This window comes from Rhipicephalus microplus, chromosome 10 (genome assembly GCF_043290135.1).
Source record: "Rhipicephalus microplus isolate Deutch F79 chromosome 10, USDA_Rmic, whole genome shotgun sequence".
NCBI classification, from domain to species: domain Eukaryota; kingdom Metazoa; phylum Arthropoda; class Arachnida; order Ixodida; family Ixodidae; genus Rhipicephalus; species Rhipicephalus microplus.
Window position 1 is genome coordinate 27,042,185 of NC_134709.1, and position 22,527 is coordinate 27,064,711.

The following is a 22,527-nucleotide window of genomic DNA, read 5'->3' on the forward strand; positions in this document are numbered from 1 at the left end:
GGCGTCTGTAACGGGCCTTACTGCACCCGCTAATCGCGTTAGCGCACACCTCGCTGCGCATATCTCTTTTCCAGATTGCAAATGAGGCCGAAACCGCCGTATAGTACGTGTATATACTCGCACAAGCAGTCCCTCTCCCTCTCGACACGTTGCGGATACGTCACTTGCTCCGTGCGCATGTGTGCACGTACGGCTTACGAGTACAGCGAGGTGCGGCTCGGTTCTAGGAGACAAAAGAATAGCCGCAACACGCAAACCTTTACGGTCTCGTCGCGAGTTTCTTGAATAAACACCGACCAGCTCTGGAGGAGGGGGTGGTACGACAACGTATATATCCGCCGCAGCCGTTTCTCTTTGACGCTTACATAAGGAATGTGCGTACAAGCGCATGGAGTGTGCGTGTACGAGGCGAAGAAAATGTTTTTACCCGGGTCACTCGCATTACCTCGACGAGTTACGACTGGCCCGTCGCGGCGCTGGATCCGATGCAAAACAGCGACGGACGGATCTTCTCACCGTGTTTACTCAAAGCGTCGCGGGATTCGTTGTAAGCTGCAGGTGTTGCTGTTTCGCAGCTTCGCCCGAATAATGACGGATCGAGTTTCTTTCGGTCAGGTGCGAAAACATTGTTTCGTGTACGCTCGGAATTGCGAGTGACGGTCTTTCGGTGTGGACTATTCAATGCTTATTATTGGTTTGCAGGGAAGCGTCGAGTGGAGTTGGATACGTGAGTTCATTATGTTTACATGCGACTAGATTCTCAACGGTGAACATATTCCGGCGTTCCTATATTTTTATTGGCTCCGAGTGTTGCACAGATGGCTCTCAAATGGAAAGTCACAGTGGCGGCAACACTCTACGAAGAGGGCTGACGTGTTGAAAATAATTGCAATCCCTGACACGATCCAGATTGACGTACTTTCAGGAGAAACAAAAAAAAAAGCCCAGCCACTTCTACTTCTTGAACACCACCGAAAAGCGAAGCTGTTGCCCATATGATTCGGTTCGTTACATTCAATCCTTACATCTTTATATATCTCACTCGTTAGGTACAATTTATATCTCAATTCATTTCAATTTGTTTTTCAGACATACACATATACATTATTCCCAGTGTGAACCACAAGGTAAGAAGAAAGACTGTTATGTCTTCTGACGAGGTCTTCATCCCAGACTTACATGCGTTCCTTCGTTTTAGTTCCTTGAATTGCATGCATGGTTCTTTCTTCGCATTGGTCTCATTTTTTAGCAAGTTCTTTAGCTCTAGACGACAGTTTTGGTCGGAGTTGGTTACTTTAGACTATCTTCTATTTCTGCTGTGTCTTTTTCTGTCACTAACAGTTATACTTTTTGCCATTTCCGGGCAGTAGTTGATAATTATATCTGGAGTTTTACGTCCCAAATCCACCATATGTTTATGTCCCGCCGCGGTGGTCTAGTGGCCAAGGTACTCGGCTGCTGACCCGCAGGTCGCGGGATCGAATCCCGGCTGCGGCGGCTGCATTTCCGATAGAGGCTGAAATCTTGTACGCCCGTGTGCTCAGATTTGGGCGCACGTTAAAGAACCCCAGGTGGTCGAAATTTCCGGAGCCCTCCACTACGGCGTCTCTCATAATCATATGGTGGTTTCGGGACGTTAAACCCCACACCACCACTACCTACCAATTCCCTATAATGGAGCGTCGGATTCTCTGCAATGTTCTACCTACACCTAGAGTGATTACGCACAGTTTTGGAAGCCATGCGGTCAGCAAACTTGACAATAAAACTGAAAAATGCCACTTCGGCTTCGAAGAGCTGCGATTCCTTGGACATGTCATTAGTTCTGACGGTGTTTGTCCGGATCCCGAAAACACAGGCGCAGTTCAGAGGTTCCGAACACCCAGAGACAAAAATTCAGTCCGTAGATTGTCTGGTTTATGAGCCTACTATAGGCGATTTGTGAAAAACTTCTCAAAGATCGCGAAACCTCTTACAAAACTAACAAAAGACGACGTGCCCTTCAAATGGGAAAGCGAACAACAGAAAGCTTTTGGAGAATGAAGAAAAAGGCTACAGGGTTCACCAATACTAGCCCATTTTGATGAGACAGCTGACAGTGAAGTCCAGACCGATGCCAGCATTGTCGGCCTCGGCGCCATCCTGGTGCAGTGGCAAAATGGTCAAGAGAAAGTGTTAGCCTATGCCAGCTGCAAACTCTCAAAAGCTGAGGCAAACTACTCTTAAACTGTAAAAGAGTGCCTCGCAGTCATCTGGGCAATAAACATCTTCATTAGGGTGAACTTGTGCCCACGAGTCTTTAGTGACTGTGGTCGTCAAAGTCCGAATAGCTGAGTTACACAGTTAGTTTGTTTGTTTGTTTGTAGCCTAGAATTCATGGCTCATACCAACTCTGGGGAAGGAGGAAGGAAAATAAAGGGAAAAGAAAGGCAGGGAGGTTAACCAGCCTATAGGCAGCCGGTTTGCTACCCTGTGCATGGGAGAGGGATGGAGGAGATGAAAGAGAGCAGGGAGGGAAGAGAGAAACAGCACATTCGGCAGCACACGCGCTCACACTCAGTCATAGTCCAGTCTTGTCTTTCGCGGTGTGTGACATTGCTGTTACAGTCGCTTGTTCAAGTCGGTGTCACGTAGGAATTCCAACAACTCTGGGGATTGGCCAAGAGAACATAGTCTCACATGGACGACAACTGCACTATTTCTTGCAACAAAAAATGAAAAACAAGTTGTAAAATGAAGACAGTATATAAAAAAAGAAAACAAAGATTCAGAGAGTGAGAAAAAAGATCAACAAGAAAATAGGCACTAATAACCATACCTTGATTGCGGTAGCCGACCAGACAGCTGGTTTTGCCAAACCCGATTAATTTGGTATGTCGTGGATTTATCTAGATTCGAAAATTACTTCTCGACCTGCTATTTTTTTCTGAGTATCTGTAAACGTGGGCTTTATGTTGAAAAACGTTTAGAGTCTTGAGTGAAACAACTTTATTTGGTCCACAATAGACGCGAGTAAACTCAGCGTCACCTGGCTAGGCCCACTCGGGGACCATCAGGTTAAACCTGACGGCCCTCGCGCGGGCCCTCTGGACGGCCAGGATTTGAGAGGTCTGGTCCTGGGCCTTGATGAGTCGCTTCATTTCCTCTTGGGTGAAAGGGGGACCGGCAGAGGCGCAGCCCCACAGTACATGTTCGAAGTCCGCATAACCACCACACAGGGGGCAGTCCGGGCTTGGAAACCGTTCAGGGTACATTTTGTGCAGTGCCGCAGGACTCGGGTAAGTGTTTGTTTGTAGCAGTCGGAGAGTAACAGCTTGGGCCCTGCATAGCGAGGAGTGTGGTAGAGGCAGCAGTCTTCTTGACAGATAGTGGTGCTTGCATATCTCGTTGTACGAGCAGAGAGGCTCAGGTCGCCCAGGAGATGACGCGTTACCCGGCACACGGTCAGTCAAACCTCGTGCAGCCGAGTGCGCCTCCTCGTTGGGATTGAGCGAGGCACCCTCAATGGTTCCAAGATGCGCAGGAAACCAGACCAATGAGTGATTTTTGAGGTCTTTGACTTTTTGAATAATCTGTAGGACCTGGGGAGCCACCATGCCCATCTGGAAGGCCTTGATAGCGGCCTTGGAGTCTGAATAAATTGTGTCATGTACACCGTCCGTCAATGCAAGAGCAATGGCAACCTGCTCTGCAACGCTGGAACTAGAAGTGCGGATGGTAGCGCAGCTGATGACTCTGCAATCACAGTCGACGACCACTGAGGAGAAGGCTTCTTCTTGAATGTACGAAGCAGCATCGACGAAGCAGGCTCGATCCTTGTCCAAGCGGGCACAGGCGAGCAGAGATTTACCCCTGGCTCGTCTTCGTGCTTCGTTGTAGGTTGGATGCATATTGCGCGGCATCCGCGCAATCTGGATCTTGGATCTTACGTCGCTGGGCAGCTTCACAGCGTCAGGACCGACAACCGTGGGGTTTCGTCCCAGCATGCCGAGTATGGCTCTACCCGCTGGGGTGCCAGACAGTCTGACAAACTGTGCAAACTCTTGGGCTTCGACAATTTCTTCGAACGTGTTGTGGATTCCCAACTTCAGGAGGTCTTCCGTGTGCGTTCGAACGGGAATGCCAAGGGCCAGCTTGAAGACTCTTCTGATTAGGGCATTGATTTTGTTGCGCTCCGACACGAGCCAGTTGTGCATAGCCGCCGTATAAGCGAGGTGGCATAGCACGAATGCGTGGATAATCCGGATCAGATTGTCCTCCCTGATTCCGCGGTGCCTGTTAGCGATTCTTCGAATCAGTCCGAGGGCGCTTTCGGTCTTGGAACAAATGCGTTTGACGGCGGCTCCATTGGCTCCGTTAGACTCGATAAACATTCCAAGGACCCTGATAGTGTCCACCCGCGGAACTGGGGAGCCGTTACCGGTGAATAACGTAATGTGGCTCTCCATTGCTGGCTTCCAGGACCGGTGAGAACCGCCTCTGGGCCTCTTCTTATACAGTAAGAGCTCGGACTTAGCGGGCGAGCACCTTAGCCCGGTGGGGATGAGATAGCGCTCCGTCACATCGATGGCCTCTTGCAAAGCACTCTCGACCTGACCCTCACATCCGCTGAGGCACCAGATGGTGATGTCGTCTGCGTAGATCGTGTGGTTAATGTTCGGGATTTTGTTCAAGGCCCTCGACAGGTTGATCATGCAGATATTGAACAGCGTCGGGGAGATCACCGCCCCCTGAGGTGTCCCTTTTGGCCCAAGGGTAATTTCGTGGGTCAAAAAATCGTCAATCTTCAGTCTTGTGGACCGCGACGAAAGGAAGGAGCGCACAAAATTGTACGCCCGCTTGCCGACGTGAAACTCAGACAAGCTCTTGAGAATAAAGGCGTGCGATATGTTGTCAAAAGCCTTTTCCAAATCCAATCCAAGAATCGCCTTGGTGACGGCGGAGCCGGAGTCAATGACCTGGTGCTTGATCAGCTTCATGGCGTCCTGAGTCGAGAGCCCCGACCGAAAGCCAATCATGTTGTGGGTATAGCATTCGTTAGACTCGAGGTGGTCAGTGAGGCGGTTGAGCATGGCGTGCTCGGCCACCTTCCCGACGCACGACGTCAACGAGATTGGCCTAAGATTCTCGATGCTCGGTGCCTTACCCGGCTTGGGTATCAGTACTGTGCAGGCCGCTTTCCAGCTCTTGGGAATGAGACCGCTGCGCCAGATTTCGTTGATCTTGTCTGTAAGAAACTCGATCGAGTCGTCGTCGAGGTGCTTGAGCATTTTGTTGGTTACCCCATCTGGCCCAGGGGCGGATCTACTATTGAGGGATGCGAGAACCCGCTTGACCTCAGCCACGGTGAAGTCCTCGTCCATCGATGGCGCGTCGCGCCCCTCGTAGTCGGGAAACTGGGGAGGTACCGGATCGTCCGTGGCCGCCAGGTACTTGTCTATGAGCTTCTCCGTGATCACCTCATTTGGAGTTGAGTCGGTGGCCAAATGGACAGCTTTCGCCAAAGCTCTCTTCTGATTGGACTTGGTGTTGCCGTCGTGCAGTAGGTGTTTGAGGAGTCTCCAGCTTTTACCGGTCTTGAGTTGGCCCTCCATAGAATCACAGAGCTCATCCCATTGCTGCTTGCATAAGACCTTGCAATGATCTTCTACCGTTTTGTTGATTTCGGACATTTTCTTGCGCAGTCTTCTGTTATGGCGCTGAGTCTTCCATCTCGCGAGCAGTGCCTGCTTGGCTTCCAACAGATGCGCGAGCCTACTGTCCATCCTGTCCACCTCCAGATCGGTTGTCACCTCTTTGGTGGCGCTGGCCACATCTTCTTTTAACCCGTCGCACCAAGAGTCTAGGTCCGCATCCGGGGAGTCTTGAATAAAATTACACACCGCATCGAATGCGTCTCTATGGCCATTTAAGCTCCAACTACCTTCCTCTTCCTCGTAGCCCGAGCGCACGAACGCGTGGCGCATGCCAGCCGGGTCTTGCTGGTGCTCGTGCCACGATGACTGCGGCTGGCTACTTGAACGCGGCCAACCTGTCGCGGCAATATGGGAAGTCATGATGACGGTACTATATTTGGAGGCATGTGAATCATCAGGTTTATATTTTTTTACTTGTGCGGGCGCCAGAGATTTGTTCTCGGTTTTGATAAGGCAGTTAAGGTTTCCGCTTTCGTAAGCACCATGAAAGTCTACTGATCAATGGGCCCTTCGTCTGAATTCACATACACGACTTACACTAAAAATGGTTTAATAGGCAGACACTTCGCAAGTTTCACAATGGCACAGTTACATATATACGATATCTTCGTCTATAGATCGCGTTTTGATTGGATTGATAGAAAGTGCAGTTGAAGGAGGCGTACGTACCCAAATAAAAAAATGTCGCACGTTCTCCTCGCAACGTTGTAAAAGCTGCGATCGCTACCATACAGAATGCATCTCGCCAAAGTAGCGCGAAAACCGCAGCAGCGTTCGGTTCAGCTCGTTCCGATTTCTCGTGGCATTTAGCGAGCTGAGAATGTTCTGTTTCTCCTTCGACAGAACACAGTCCGACCGCCTTTTCGCAGACGGTGCCAGCGGGACAGGCAGTGCAGGGCTCGCCTTCCCGGTAAAGGGGTCTCTTGAAGACGTTGCCCGTCACGGCGTAGTTGCACACGTAGTACTGCATGCATGGCAGGCGGGTCGCGTTCGCCACGCTGTACTCGACGAATCCGCAGCCCACGTAGCTCGTCTCGGCGCACACGAGCTGGCTGAAGTGGCCCGTCGGCTTTCGTCGGTCTTGGGCGAGTACGCGGAAGCTTTGACGTCGCTCCGGAGAGAAGTCGGCGTGCTCGATGAACCACTCTCTGACGCGGCCGGACCATTCGTTCTCCTGGACAGGGAAATTGCGGCCCCGGAAGGCCAGGTTCTGGCCCGTGTTTGGGAACCGAAGGGTGAATCGGTCCCGGTATAGTTGTCGTGGTCGGACTCGCCTTCGATGCCGGTGCACTGCTCGGCGAGAGCCTGCGCGAGTCAGAAGAGGGAGACGTTGGTGCGGAACTGAAGAAAGATACACACGTTCGAATACGTAGCCACATTCGCTCGTACGCATAAGTCAACAAACTCGCTCATACTCAGATTGCGTGTCGAGTCTGAGTTCTCGTCAGTAAAATAAAGGTGAGCCTCAGACCGAATGGCTACGCTTGACAAAAAGTCCAAGGGAGCTTTAACTGGGTCTGTTTGAGCTTGACATTTTTGCTGACCTGTGCACATTTTATTCGCACATTTGATTGTTTTCTCACAGAAAAGTAAAGCAGCCAGTGCTAAATGCACGACCATGTGTTTGATTGAGGCACTCACTTCTATACAATCGGTGCTAGACTCTCGCTATGAGGGGAACGAAAAAAGGGGATGGTGGTTGCTGCTTCTCATCAAAGAGTATTATAATGAACCTGCTGTCTGAATAACAAGCCTGGATACTTGCTAAGGTAATAAATAGCCTTATGTGTATCGCGACCGGTGGCGACGTGAACACAAACGCGAACGGGGTTTGCGGACAATGGACCTCACAGACACACCGAAGTGTGCTTAGAGTAAAACGTCGCATCGCGCCACAAGTGTCGTAATGTTTTGATGTCGTCGTGATGCCACAAATGACGGCAATTCCTTACGTGAGGAATGACGTCATCAAATTACACTTTCGCTTTTTTCAAAGTTGGGCAGCTGTTGCAGGTAGCGAAACACAGGGTGAAGTGCAGCAACTTCCAGGAGGAGTTGGAGGAGGAGAAGCAATAGAACCGACTGTGAACGTTAAGGTAATTTAGGTAGTGCCTCGTGAGGACAAACGCCTTTGCGTGTGAGATTTTTACCCTTAAGGGGCGGTCACTTTTTTCAGACGTACTGCCATTAGGAGTTTTAGAGTAGGGCCAGCAGAGACCACGTTGGTCATGATGCAATACTGTAGTTTCTTAATGTGGGTAGCCAGAAGGTATAGCGTTGACGCAAGCGCAGTGGCACAAAGTTCAAAACTCTGCGTAGAGGTTTAGCGCCAGGACATTAAAGCAGCTTGCGGACGTAATCTCTTGCATTCCTTTGTAATCATAGTGGGTGTTGTTGGGAGCACAAAAGAACGCAAGAACGTTCGTACGCAAGCATGCTAGTGGCTTGGGGTCCTCCGCACCACAAGGCCCTCGACCACGCTGTTTGTATCTTACACCATGCCCTCGACTGACCTGGGCCACAGATGCCAACTCGGCGTCCCACTCGCGTTTGCGCATGTCGGCAGCCGGCGGGAAGCCCTTAAGCTTGCCCAGAGCCACCATGCTTCGGAAATCGTTGTGGGTCTTCAGGATGAGGAGCCTGTCCGACGAGCTTACTCCCCTTTTCGCGATATTGCAGTTGTTGTTGGGAGGCCTGCATGCCATGTGAGTCGGTCGCCGCAGCCTGTACTCCTCCTTGCACTCCTGAACTGCAGGCAAGAAAAGAGTCGAGAAGCACAAGACACCCAGCAAGAACCACCACCAGTATACGATCGTCGCTGTTTGCTTTGTCACTCGTGGCTCACACCCACTGGGTGGGCTGAGCATTATTAGTATGCATAGTTGGTTGGGGTTAATAGTGTGAAACATCGTACTGGCGAACGAAGACACGGAGACACACAACGCCACAACGTTTGTTGGGCACGGTAGACTAGAGTTGGGGTTTATGAAGATGAATATGGCGATCGCATATGACATGCAGTGAGGAGATACGCGAGTCTGCCAATGTATACTGTTACCACGTGCGGTTTCGCCATTTCTGGTGATGTGTGGCCCGGCTGGTCAAGTATCGTTGCGCCTTGGGCCAGCGGCTCCTGCTGGGAAACAAAAATGACTGTTTACGCGTTCAGTTGAATTGTGAAGCTCTGAGGCTCTTTTTATCTTGTTTTTGCTTTTGTTCATCAGTACAGTGATTCACTGTATTCCTAGGGGCGGGGGGGGGGGGGAAGGAGCAACAAGACAGGAGGCAGGGAGGTTAACCAGGCACATGCCACAAGGACAAAGTAATGAATGCGATATAAACAAATTAGAAGGTTAGATGATACTTGCACCCGAATCTTGCACTTAAGTATCCTTTACCATCCAACCCGGCGTAAGCCAACGAAACGCCTCCGGGGAAAAATAAGTCTTCTGCATCAAGTGAAACGACCAATCGTGCTGCCTTACGCTTCAATGTAAGCCAAGCGGTCACAGTACAGCACACACACAATGGTATGAGCCGTCTGGTGATCTACAGATGGTCCCTCCTAACAAAGCGAGACCACGTCCGTCTGGTCAAAGGACACATGTTCGGTCGGAGTGACGCAGAAGCCTCCTGCAGCACCCACCATAGGCCTTTCGTGCGAAGAAAGGTGGCCGTAGTGTTTCATCTTCGCTTCTTCTGCGGTCATCGGCTTCCTTCGCACGCTTTCATTCGCCCATAGAACATACGATTCTTCATGCGATGTTTCACCCCATGATATGTGATTTTTTAATAATTGCTGGGTTTGATGTTCGAAAACCACCATATGTATATGAGAGACACCGTAGTGGAGGGCTCCGGAAATTTTGACCATCTGGGGTTCATTAACGTGTCCCTAAATCTAAGCACCAGGCCTCAAGCACTTTGACCTCCATCGAAAATGGGGCCGCCATGGCCGGGATTGAATCCTGCGACCTTCGGGGCAGCAGTCAAGTGCATTGAAGGGAAACCTTGAAGAAAAAAAAATAATATTACTAGTGTTTGGTGTTGTGGATACGCGGAGATGTAGGAGGTGGTCTCGCATTTCTGCTGTCATTTGTTATGAGACGAAGGGCTTGGCTGCCTCATCGTTGGTGAAACGTTGTTGTTGGTGGCAACAACACAAATGATGCAAAAAATGTTTATGACTTGATGAGGTCGCCATAGTTGTTGAATTAATCATGACGTCACTGTGAAGTCATATAACGCGACGTCATATCAACAGCGCACGCTGTCACGGCAACGTTGCAAGCGATGGAAAATCCCTACCACGCAGATTGTTGCTCCTCGCAAAGGCAGCCCAAAAACGGCAGTGTTTGGTTCAGCTCGTTCCAATTTTTCCCGCTATTTTTTGAGCAGAGAATTTTCTTTCCTTGCTTCAAAAGTACATGGTCCGACCACCTTGTCACAGCTCATTTTATTTACGAAGTAGCAACGATAGAGAAAAGGAAGACGAAGACGGTCTCAGAAACACGCGCCAACAATCATCATTAGGAAGGGAATGGTATTAAAGGCGCAAGAAGGAAGGTATGCCGCTGTTCTCAGCTCTTTACGGATGGTGTGGTGAGACTGTGGCAAGACGACATTGATAGTGAGAGCTCATCTTAAGGCAGAGCTCCACAGGGACCATGTCGGAGTACATATAGATACATGGTTTGCATATTGGCGTCATGTTGTTTATTGCTCTGGCCTGCAGCAAATGCCCCGCTAAGCACGCGGATGAAGGTTTAACTCCCTGCATGAAGGGAACAGGAGACAGCATTGAGTTAATTAATGGCACTGAGCACAAACACAAGAACGGGAGGAGAGAACAAGCTGGGGTACATCGCTTGTTCACAAGTAAATGACACAAGTATTTTTAAATAAAAAACGTTTATTGCACAAGATGTGTTCCGAAATAAAGACAACTAATAGATGGTACTTCTCATAAAATATAGCTAACGTAGAACAAATGCTGTGGCGGTGCCCCGAATCACAATGTGATGAAGTCTTCACGCCGTACAAAGGTGCTATTTCTGCCCGTCTCTGCCTGTTGGACTGCCCATAACAACAGTTATGGGCAGTCCAATGGGCCCGAGACGCAGCACAGAGACTTTACCTTTCTGTTCCGACGTGGGAGCTGCCCGCCCGGTGCCAAAGCGCGTTCCGAAGGACCTGATAAAGTTCATCCACGCATCCATCTAAATGTTAGACAGCTTTTGTAGGGCATCAACAGAGCTTCTACGGACGCCCTGATAGGATTTTCTAATAATGGAGGGATGAGAATTTCTGCTTGTGACCGGTCCTGTTATATATGCGAGCACGTTCCACGTAACGGGCGATAGTCACGCATCCCGATCATTGTTACGCACGAAGAGAGAACAGCTTTAGCTGTCAGAACTTTATACCGTGCTTATGAGAAGAATGACGCTCGTGAGATAAAGAATAGGAGTGCGAAAGTACATGGTATAATATACGAGGAACCGAGATGATCGAACGAAGGAATATAAAACGCATTAAGGTGATGACGTAACGGAACGTGATATATACGGGTCATTGTCTGACGCTGCGGAGTACAGCGTTGCTGTTTTACACTGCTTAGTCCATCAGGGAAGGATCTTTTGTTGGCCCTAACATACGGCGTGTTCTGTGCTGGTGAGTGTATATTCTCAAGAAGATTCGCTATAAGTGAAAGCCTCGTCTGCATTACTGCGTCACTTGTGGAGGGTTGTCATATATATCATGCATTTGTACATATTTAAAGCTTGACCTTATATGCGATTTCGAGCTTTGGTAGTGAATATGCTGCAGTGTATAGTTCTCAGTAACTATTTCACATGACCGAACAACACAAGCGCGACGTGATAAGAGAAACGACAACAGAAAAGCGTCAAACGCCACGCTGACTTGTTAGTAAACCTTGCACCGGTATAGTTTTATATATGTTGTTATATTATCTGTTATACTACTATCAACCGCTTTCAAATAGTACGGTGAACTGCTTTTCTAAGTAATCAATAGTGTAATCAGTGTCGCAGTTTCTCTCAAAACTATCTTTTTTTTGCATCCGCTGAAATCAAGAGGAGTTATTGATTTTGTCGCAGGCTCTAAAGGGTCGCGGCTCACTGGTATAGAGAGGTGGGCGACTGAATTCGATGCGTGTTGTACACAACCAGCGCAAAAAAGACGCATAGCACAAGAATGGAAAGACCTAGAGACGGTGACAACCTAAGAACAAATACCGGCTCCACCCACGAGGCCTCATTGCCCTTATTTTACATGCCTCCGCGCTACGAAGGAAGTAGTTTCCAAACAGTGGCCATAATTTTCAAGCATACAGCCATTACCTTACAATACTTGATTGGTGTTAAAATATAGAATCCAAAGCTCGATAAATAAACTTGACAAGGCGCGGACTTCCGGGTCAGCGTAGCAATATGTCTCTTGTTTAAATCACACCCCCCCACTTCGCTCATCTCGGGGTCCACGAAGAAGCAATGCCCATCTCTCGAAGGCGATGTTTCTGTGCAGTACCTGAGGTTGTACTAAACAAACAATGCCACATTTCACGCAACGTGTAAAATTTGGAAACGCTTCTTTTGCGGTTTCACAAAATGAAACAGGGGCAATAATCACATTTCATTTGATTGTTTGGAATTTTTTTTACTGAAATTTCGCTGCCGGTTCCTTCGCTGCTTTTTGTGACTATGACAACTATGACTCACAGCGAAGAATGGAGAAGCGGTCTGAGATAGACTTCGCAAATTTCGATTCTTGTGCTGCCTTAAATACTGAATAAACGTTTCGCGTCGCCGTGCTTGTCATAGTGTTTCAGGTTAACGCCAACGTTTCGTTCGACGTCTTGTTTTATCAAAACAAACACGCGTAGCGCACGTTGTGCTTAACTGTGGAGATCATCGCATACGTTGTCGTTAGGTTATTGGCCAAGGCGATGTACGTGGCTGAAGTGGCAACCAAGGCGATGTACGTGGCTGAAGTGGCAACCAAGGTGATGTACGTGGCTGAAGTGGCAACAACACCATTATTCCGTACCGTCGCAACTGAGTCGACAACCATTTCCGAAGCGAAGTTATTGTGAGATGTGATGCTTTGATAACGGCATTAGGTCTCACAAATATTCCATCGAGATTCACAATAACCTCACGATGATTTTGTCATCGAGCCGTGCTCCCGTATTGGGAGCATGGCTCAGAGCCATTAGGGATGGGCAAGTCGCGAGTAAAGCTGGTATAGGAACAAGAGAAGATAGAAAGTGGAGAGTAGCATGGCAAGTTAAAGTATATCGCCAGTGCAGACGAGAGCATGAAGGCAATTTAGTAAACCGAATAAGCTGCACATAATATATGAATCAAAGTTAAAAGAAGGGTTGAATGTTTGGTGTTCTTTTCAAAAAAGGCACCAAGCTTGTAATGCATTTATGCCCTCACTCGAAGTCATTTTTCGTGTTCAATGTAAAAAGTAATGATGCAGTTTTCTTCTTACAGGTAGGTGGAGGAGTAATTTGTAAGTTGTTCAGGAAAATGCACTGGGCCACCGTTTCCATTGTTATTGTGCTTAGCTTTATGTTGTATTCTTCAAGTGGTAAGTAGCCTAAACACATCAATTCCCAAGCGGATCAGAATTATAGCTTTAGGTACTACTACTGGCAGCACCTACGGCATAAATTTGATTTATCACCGGAACTGTTTTAATATTGGTAAAGCTCCTTTATCGCCCCACGTGAACAACAGCAACAACAACAATAACAAAAACGACAACGACAATAGCAACAACAATCACGATAACAATAACAGTACCAATAACGACAATAACAATAAACACAATACTAACAATAACAACAACAATAATAAATGTTGGCTTTACCAGCAGTACCTAAGAAAATTATGGAGGGGGTGGGAAGAAAGCGACTACCCACTTGACAAAGTTCCCGTTCCCAGGAAGGTAGCAGCAGTGGCACACGCACACAGTGGTCTGCTCAGCAACGATTTGCAGATTCATAAAGCGTCCATTTCTACGCTGTAGTGCTATATGAGGAGGGACTGATCGCTACCACTGTATGCGATGTAAGCTTCTCTTTTGATTCTTCCGGGGAGCTTGGTCTTCGGTTACTGGAGTTTCTAGTATACAGTGAAAGCTTAAGGATATGCTGAAGCCTTCATTACTGATCAACTTCTAAGCCTTTATTTCAAAAAAAAAAATTGGCACATCCCACGTACAGTGGGAATCTTTATTATGCGATGCACGAATGAGTAAGATTGATATGTTACTTTAAAATTAGCACAGCGTTACGAGGCGGAGGTAAATTATGGCGCACATGACTTTCTTGTCATGATTATCATGTTTGAACGCGTTATTAACCTTCGTCATCTATGCACGTCACCTGATACCAGGTTCGGTATATGTGGAGCTACCGAAACGGCCACGAGCGCATCATGAATGTGCCAATACACTCCGACGTAAGGTTGACGCGCGTGCAGGCTGGGTACAGTGACGCTGCGCTAGCAAAACTCGAGCACTCTAGTTGGACGCCAGGCGTGACCCGGCGGCAACCGGTGCGAAATGCGACTTAGTGCATTTCGAGCCATAAAGGTTGTGTTCCAATTTTTCCCCAGCACGTACACAGTCTACGAAGACTGCTTAGAAGACCGCACCGAGCCCAGGATGTCCGAAAAATGGAACACGTTTTGACAGCTTTACGCGACAATGCGCCACCTTGCGTCAAGAAGAAAAAGCTAAAAGAAACAAACCTAACAGTTGTAATTTCTAGCTTATTTCGTGTTAAAATCATTACCAATGACACTTTACTCACATTTAGCGTCTGTAAAATTATCTGCTTGTGTGCAGACGGCCATTTTGGCGAGATTTGATCTATCTGAGCGATTCGCTGAGCCACCATCTTGTTTAGACAGCAAAGTAGCCCGAATCGTATTTGTCTACGATGCGGTCTTCTCTGAGCTGTCTATGTTGCCGGCTACGTGATAATTGGAATGGGACTTAAGATGGCCGCCGTCCATTTAGCTGTATATTTAGCTGTCTACGGTGAGTATTGGAACACAACCTATGTTTCTCTATGGTCAAACGACACTGACGGGGTAGTACTTTTCGCGGCGACCACCTGCGGCGCCACAACAGTGTGCACCGCCGTGCGCCGGCTGTTGTGGAACGCACCCTCGCAATGCCTTCCGTGTTCTTCTAGTTAGTGGGGCAGTCGCGCTACGCTCCGTCTGTGCCGGCTGATGTGAAACGGGGCCACGACAAATCGTTCACGACAGTCACTCTACTCACGGCGCTCTCTTCCCAACGCAAACTGCGTATCCTTACAGAATATAGTGTCGGCCAGTTTTTTTTCTCAACTATGGGCGACGCAACTGGTGCAAGTTCGCCGTCTGCTACAGCTGCCGAACGAACTGCCCGAGCAGAAGCTCAACGCCGCTGACAACAGAATCTAGAAGTGCTCGCCACCGAATCGGAAGTATGTGCCCCAACTTTCCGCAAAATAAAAACAAGGAAACAGCTGCTCAAATCCTGGCAGCGGCGGCACCAGTCATGTTTGCACCAGTCATGTACTTTCATCATGCATTCACGTCTGGTAATACTAAATTTGGTATACGTGAAGCTAGCGAAACGACCGCGAGCGCACCATGAGCGTGGCGTGTAGTCATGACTCATGACTTACATGTCATGCATGTCATTATTTCTACGTTAGGGTCTGTCGCTTGCGTTCGCCTTGCAGTCATGTCATACCATACCAGTTTTGCAACATGTCTTGTGCATGAAACCACCGCGAGGGGAGCAAGACCATGAAATGTAAATCATGGCTTTGATAGCCTACATGTCATGATTTTCATGTTATGATTATTCCATTACGCTCGTCATACGGTCACGTTAAGCCATATCAAGTTTGGTATCGATACCATTATTGAAACGGCCAGGAAAGCTAAAAGTCATAGCTAGATAGATAGATAGATCGATACATAGATAGATAGATAGATAGATAGATAGATAGATAGATAGATAGATAGATAGATAGATAGATAGATATGCTCTAATTTGCCGAAGTTCGCTAAGAAATGCTTCGAATTTAATACCCAGGATCTTTTATTGAGCCTTACATTTGATATGGTAATCGAAGGAAACAAATGCCACTTAGATCAAATAAACAAAATAGGTGTACTTAAATTTAAGGGCTCGTTTTTCTTTGTTAGACCTAATATTAGATCTAAGAGGCAATCATGTCAAGGAAAGCGTAGGGGACGCTATTGGAAGAAATTGTGAATGTGAAGAAAAAAAAGTGGATGAAAAGTAACTTGCCGTGGGCAGGGACCCAACCTGCGTCCTTCGAATAGTGCTTCTGATTTCATAGCAACTGAGCTGCCGCGGCGGCTATCCCCCGTCCACTTTATGGGGTATATATGTGCATTAAACGTGGGAGCGTCAATCTGCGCCGCCAGTAGAATCGGCGACGAGTGTGGAGCACTCTTTATCAACCTGTTTGGCGTCACCTATAGCACGTGAACTTATTACGAGCTGACAGCTGACCAATAATTCCTCGTATACTACCTTAAGGCACCAAGTCTGCCACAACGAGACAACTGAGTGAAGGAAGGAAGCGTACGTATTTTGTTGAGGCCTAAAATTGTGCTAACAAAAAAAAAAATCCAGACAGCTTCGCACTAATGAGGTCAAGCCTTAAGGAACTGCAGAGCTGGGCGACGTTTCTTGTTTCTCTGTCTTCCGTTCTTTCCTATTTCTTTTCTCGACCGTTTTTTAAAGTTTTTTTTCTACTTCCCCGTGTTTCTTTTTCTCGATCTCTGTGTATTTTTTTCTCTCTGTCTATCTATTAGGCTCTTTCGCCTTCTCTCCGTGTCTCTCACTTCCTCTTTCTTTCCATCTCTTTATCATTTTCTGTTTTACCCTGTGTTTGGTCAGTCTCTTAGTCGCGTCTTTTCATATTTCCTCTGTCTTTTTCTTTCTCCGTATTCTATACCCTAATGGTGAAGCTAATCATCGAATCCTTTATTGTTCACCGTGTACATAAAAACTATCATCACCATACACATGTACGCGCAACAGAAATTCGGCAAATCCCACTACTCAGAACTAATTCACTGAAAATAAAGACGACAACATGCAGTTAGCCCAGCAAACGTGCCACAGATGTGTGCGGCTTATCCGAAGACTATCAACATCATAAATGGGTATATATGCGCCTTGATGGAATGGGAGTCTGAGGGCCCCATGCGCCCTGCTTCATCTCATATGGCGTAATAGGAAAGTTCCACTTCGATACAGCCAAGTTAAGTCCAGTTCAAGCAAAAGTCCTCACTAGTTACTGAAAAAAAGCCAAATACCAATAAGCATTGCCGTGTACCAAGCACTGGCGGCTGAGCGCAAGCTTTGAGCCAATTTCACTCTCTTTGTTCGCTTTGCTTCGGTCTACTTTTCTCCAACTCGATCTTTCTATTACATTGGTTGTCTCTCTCTTTCTATATTGAATAATTATTTCTTTATTTCTTACTTTATTTATTTCTTCTTCCTTTCTGTGTTTTTTATTTCTTTTTCCTTTCTTTCTTTTTTCTTTCGCCCATCTGAGCTATTGTATTTGACGCCGGACTAATCTGCGCAACGAAAGAGCATGCGAGGGGCGCGCGTGTTCGGAAGCAAAGCAGAAGATGAAGTGGACAAATAGAGTACGCCAGCCGAGTTTCTGCGTTGCATGCTGTAGGCGCAGCCATACCAAGTGGTCGCTATGCAACGTACTGTGACGTCTTTTTTCGGTGCATTTTCTTTCGCACACCTTGTTATGGGGCTTCAAGCTTGAACAGCTCCGCCGAACAGCTCCACCATTGAAAACTGTTTCACGTACGCGGCAGCGTATCATGACACCGTTTAGAAAGAATGCTTTTCATAGTTCTCTGTACTTCACCTCGAAGTATATATCCATGCTAATCAGAGTGGCCAAATGCCACGTATAATAAACGGCTTTGGGCTGCTTGTTTCTCCAAGTCGCTTGTGCAATTTTTTGATCATTTGCCACATTTTTTTTGCCTTACTTGTATTTTTACATAAAATACAGGTACTTTATTGTTCATGACTTTCACCACTTGTCACACACTAGTGACCCGTTTGTCGATGGCTCCGAGTAGTTTCATGCGAAAGTCAAACATACGTCGGGCAATCAACAAATAATATTAATCACGCACTGACAAACGTGCATTCAACCGAATGGACAATGCAAAATAGGAAAGAAGTTGCTTCGTTTACATTTGCGCATATTCTCGCAATGCAAACTAAATAAAGTCAGTTTTCCAAGTCACTTCGTGTTCGAGCAACAAGTTTTTATCATAAGTATAAGTATTTAGAAAAATGAAAAAAAAAACAACGTAATTTAATCTTCTTTTGCGCTTTATTTGTGATCATTTATTCGCCTGTTAGCGCTGTATGATCTCGTAACTGTAAAGTTGACACACATTTTATGAGCGAATACGTCATAGCGACGTAGAATAGCGAATTACAAGCTCAACGAGCATGGTTTATCCGGACAGATTTCGGAGTGTCAACATGGTGCAGGCGACCGAACTGCCCGAAACGCCCGAAGAATAAGACCTGTCGTAAACCATGCGTTGGATACTTTTGCATAAACGGAACTCTCAAGACTGAAAAGTAAGTCGATCAGTTATTCGCCGAGACAACTCCAACACGCACCGTTAGCTCAGTCTTATCGGGTGATCACAAAACTTCTTTTTTCCATTATAATCTGGTTGTGATGATCAGTTGCAGAATGCTAAGTATGCTTAATCTATTTGGCGCAAGACGTTTTCTTTGATTGTTTTGCTTTTTTTTCTTCCTGTTGTGCTTTGCTTACCTTCGTTTCTTGTTGGTTTCTTGATTCTTGCTTTTTGTTCTTTCTTGTTGGTTCAATTGTCAACTTATGTTGTATACGCTACATTATTAGCAATTGCACGTGTTTTTCTTTCCTTAACCCCCACCCCCTCTCCCCTTTGTCTTATGAGTCGCATCAACGCGTATCACTACGTCTAATGAGTCACAAAAAAACAAATACTTCGATATTTTATCGAGTTTTCGGTGCATGTAGCCAATTCTTGCCATAGTAAATTGAGTTCAAATGTGTTTTATTACTTCTATACTTGACAAATTTTGCTGCTAGGCATTCTAGAGGCCGGAGCTTTGTCAAGCCGCAGTACAGCGGCCTTTTTCCGGCCACCCCCATATTTATCACAGAGAAAGTAAAACTGACTGATTGATTACGAATACTTGGGATTTCTGTATGACACTGCAGGTTCATTCTTTCATTTCTTTGAAAAAAAAAATGTTTGCCTATTATTAAAGGCAGGTCTTTCAAAAAAAAAAAAAATGTTTGCCTAAACTTAAAGGCAGGGCTTAAGGAAAAAAAATCGTGGAAGATCTCTGCTTGGCCGCAACTGTTAGTTTTATTCTGTGCTCTTTGCCGGGTGTCCCTCGAGAAGCCCCGGCTCATTCGGTGATTTCGCACTGTTCTTGCTTGGCATGTTGGCATGTTTTAGGTTGAGTCCTTTTTTTTTTGGTATTTTATATACTCCCTGCATTGCTCATGAGTATATTTTGTATATTTTCTATTTCAAGTGCATAACCAATCAATCAATCAGTCATCAGTTGATTGGTCGGTCGGTCTGTAAAGCAATTAGTTTAATTTGCCAAATGATATGAGCTAGTACAGGGGCGCGCACGAAGTAAGAAAATAATTTTAAAGGAAAAAAAAACTACAGGATGAAATACAAAGAGAAAGTAAGACAAACATAAGAAGGAAAACTCCACGATATGGTTAATATACTGCCACAGCATATAGACATTTATATAGTTAAGTAAGTCCTCCATGAGAGTGGTGGTAACAACAGAAGCACCTAATTCGACAGTTTCGACCAAGGTCACGCCTTCATCAGGGATGAGAGTACATTCTGTTCACGCTCACATTTAGAGTATTTTGAGTAAAAATTGAGAGAGGAATGGACGGCTTAGAGAGAGAAAAAAAGAATGAAAAATGACAATAAAAAGGGGAAAAAATCGAGAGCATTCCAGAGTTCACTGTGCTATGCGAGTGGCGTCGAGGGTGTGTGTTAACTTATAAGTATTGCGTTCGGTAACTGTACGCAATACTTTCATAATAATAGGACAGAAACCTGGAGATTCGCAAAGCACTCAGCGATGAACCGGTGTTTTCTACTGGAGCATGCCAATCGCAGCTAAATGGACAATCGGAGACAAAAGACTGCGATTGGACTCGAAGACCCGCAGTCTGGTTTTAGCTAAAGCGCACGCTGCAAATTTTTAAGTGTGAAGACACTTTATAAGCGACCCCAAACCATCCACCGCCGTCGGCGGCGTCCGCAGTCTTCTCTCTATCTTTAAAAGAAAGAGGACTTGGCGGGCCGCAGCGCGACGCTCTACCGAATAAGCCACGGACGCGACGCTGATATCGGTGTCAGTAACGCGCCTTACACCCCCTCCCCTTTCGCTCGCTCCTCCGCTCTCCTCGCTCGCTGCAGCTGCGCGCGCACCCCTCTCTCTCGCGCGCCCGCGAGAGAGAGGGGTGCTCTCTCAGTCTCCCGTCGAGAGCGGGTCGTGAGGGGGAGTAAAGTTAAAATCCGTTGGCATTCGCCAGTGAGTTAACGTAAACTCCCCCGTGTGATCAAATTGCGATTCCCAGGAACCATTACACCATAAAGGCACCATAGTGTGATTAATAAATATAATAGTGCGAATTAATAAATACCCCTCGTAGCATCACCCCGTGCATTCGCACTTAACCAGGTTCACCCTCGGGGAAATGCTTGGGAGTTTTTTTTTATTCTACAACGCACTGGAGAAACCTCCCACCAGCACTACTTTGGAGGACAAGATATAGTGCTTATATATACGTGGTAGCTGTAGTGAACGGTTGCGAAGCGTGAGTAGTCGTCCTTTTTCTGTTTTTCAACCAAGGAACTCGTTAGGAGGCGCTGCTGGCGTCGGCGTTGCAAGACCAGAAAAGGGGAGCGGACGCGCATGGGCAGTTAGAGTGGTCATGCCGCACACGGGATTGAGCTCGAGCCTAACCTGCTTCGCATCTAAAAAACATCTATTTGCAACATAGATGAGCTTTGACTGATACCTTCGAAATGAGTTTTTCTCGAGATCCTTTTTGGGCAACTTCTTGAGATTAGACACGTTTTTTGGTACTTTTGATAGCTAGAGCAGGAAGAAATTTCGCCTACATATTTCTTAAGATGTGAAGGATGCAAATATCTCCTTTTAAACTCTATATTGCCTGTCTAATTATTACGAAGCTAAATCAAGCAATTTAGTGTGGGCTGGACATGCTCAGAATTTTCATAATACAACTTGTCTTGCCCATTGAAATATTCTTTATGCACTTTCTGTATAGTTATTAGAACGTTACAGTTAATTAAAAGCAATGTGATCCATTGATGGCTCAGAACCATAAAGTTCTAGTGGTATAAAAACTTTTGCCACAACGAAATATATTTCACACACTGCCAGGGCACAAAATGAAAACTATGCGACTTACTACAAAAAGTAGCGAAAAAAAATTCATTGCCTTAGCCTACCGATTCCCCAAATTTCTTTTTCGAATCGCATCTCCTATCGAAGATGAAAGTCATTTTGGCGTTTTTGTTTTCCTAGTCGACTATAGTACGTCAACTGAGGAAAAAAAATCCTTGGAATACGGTTGTGAAAGGTATCGAATTTACTCGATTTGTGAAACTGGAGCCAACCAGAGAGTTTAGAACACATCTGCAAGTGTTGTCAAACAGAGTTTCTGTGCTTAGTTCTTTAGCGTAACTCTGCCCATCATAATACTTATATTTCACTTGGATAGTAAAAACGCTGATTCACGTCAATGAAAGAGCGACTAAAACAAAGACATCATTTAAACATACTTTTTTATTCATAGGTGTTTCAGCTCAAGTATAGCATCAAAAGACCCAAAATGCAAAGTCTCTTTGGCTGATCCTACCCAACGTTATCCTGGATGCTGTGGCGCAGTTCTTTGCAGTGGAGGGTAATTGCGAGGAGCATTGTAAGGAAATATGAGCTTGAATATGCATAATATCCAGCTTGTTTAGAGCATAGCTCTTATCAAATTATTCAACACGCGGAAGCCGAATGTTTCGAAATGTATGGTGTAGACAAGTGTACATTTTATTAAACCAAATTCTCACTCTGTGGAGATTTAGTGACTGTCGGCCTAATAAATTTTCACTGGTGTGGAAATAGGTGAAAATTACAATGAAATATGCGAAGTATTTTTTAGAATAAGGAAATTCGAGGTCATTTAATATCTTCTGTCACCATAACGCCAACCATTCTTGTGATATTTGAACATGACTTGTTGCAAGAGAATCGACATAAAGCAGAACTACCGAAGAAGAAAGCTTGAAAGTGAAAATCTTTTGAACGTGCGTATTGCGGGATCACAAACAGATGGCTTTTTGTGTAGGTAAATGCAATATCATGTTATAATAATACAAGAAAAATACTTTTTTGTAACATTTAGCTCCCAAAAGGTATTGTGATGAGTGACAAAGTGTGGATGCTTCAGTGCAAGAACATAACTGAAAATGATTGCATCTTCGAAATAAATAAATAAATAAATAAATAAATAAATAAATAAATAAATAAATAAATACTGATGAAGGCTGAGCAAGCAGCTGAAACGTTCGTGCTTATTAAAGGTTATGTTTCTACGTGCCTCGTGTTTTCTCGCTTACTATATATATATATATATATACAT

At 46.0% G+C, this 22,527-nt stretch overlaps 1 protein-coding gene and 1 long non-coding RNA gene across 2 annotated transcripts; one reads left to right on the forward strand and one right to left on the reverse strand.

Annotated features, from left to right (window-relative positions):
• Positions 1–2,070: 2,070 nt before the first annotated feature.
• On the reverse strand, positions 2,071–8,563 carry LOC119181805 (CRISP/Allergen/PR-1). Its single transcript, XM_075876043.1, has 5 exons — positions 8,542–8,563; positions 8,210–8,445; positions 6,553–6,870; positions 5,166–5,459; positions 2,071–2,142 (listed from the first exon to the last, which is right to left on the reverse strand). The coding sequence occupies exons 1-5, from the start codon at positions 8,561–8,563 to the stop codon at positions 2,071–2,073; spliced, it is 942 nt and encodes a 313-aa protein (XP_075732158.1).
• Positions 8,564–11,306: 2,743 nt separating this feature from the next.
• LOC119181167 (uncharacterized) lies at positions 11,307–22,028 on the forward strand. Its single transcript, XR_005111159.2, has 4 exons — positions 11,307–11,369; positions 13,220–13,316; positions 18,281–18,398; positions 21,688–22,028. It is a non-coding gene; the product is annotated as an uncharacterized LOC119181167 (long non-coding RNA).
• The last annotated feature ends 499 nt before the right edge of the window (positions 22,029–22,527 follow it).

Coding starts and splice junctions, on each gene's coding strand:
- LOC119181805 (XM_075876043.1), bottom strand. CDS start 8,563: ATGCTCAGCCCACCCAGTGGGT. Junction 8,446..8,541: donor GCTCAGCCCACCCAGTGGGT/GTGAGCCACGAG, acceptor TCTTGCCTGCAG/TTCAGGAGTGCAAGGAGGAG. Junction 6,871..8,209: donor AGTTGGCATCTGTGGCCCAG/GTCAGTCGAGGG, acceptor TTCCCTGTCCAG/GAGAACGAATGGTCCGGCCG.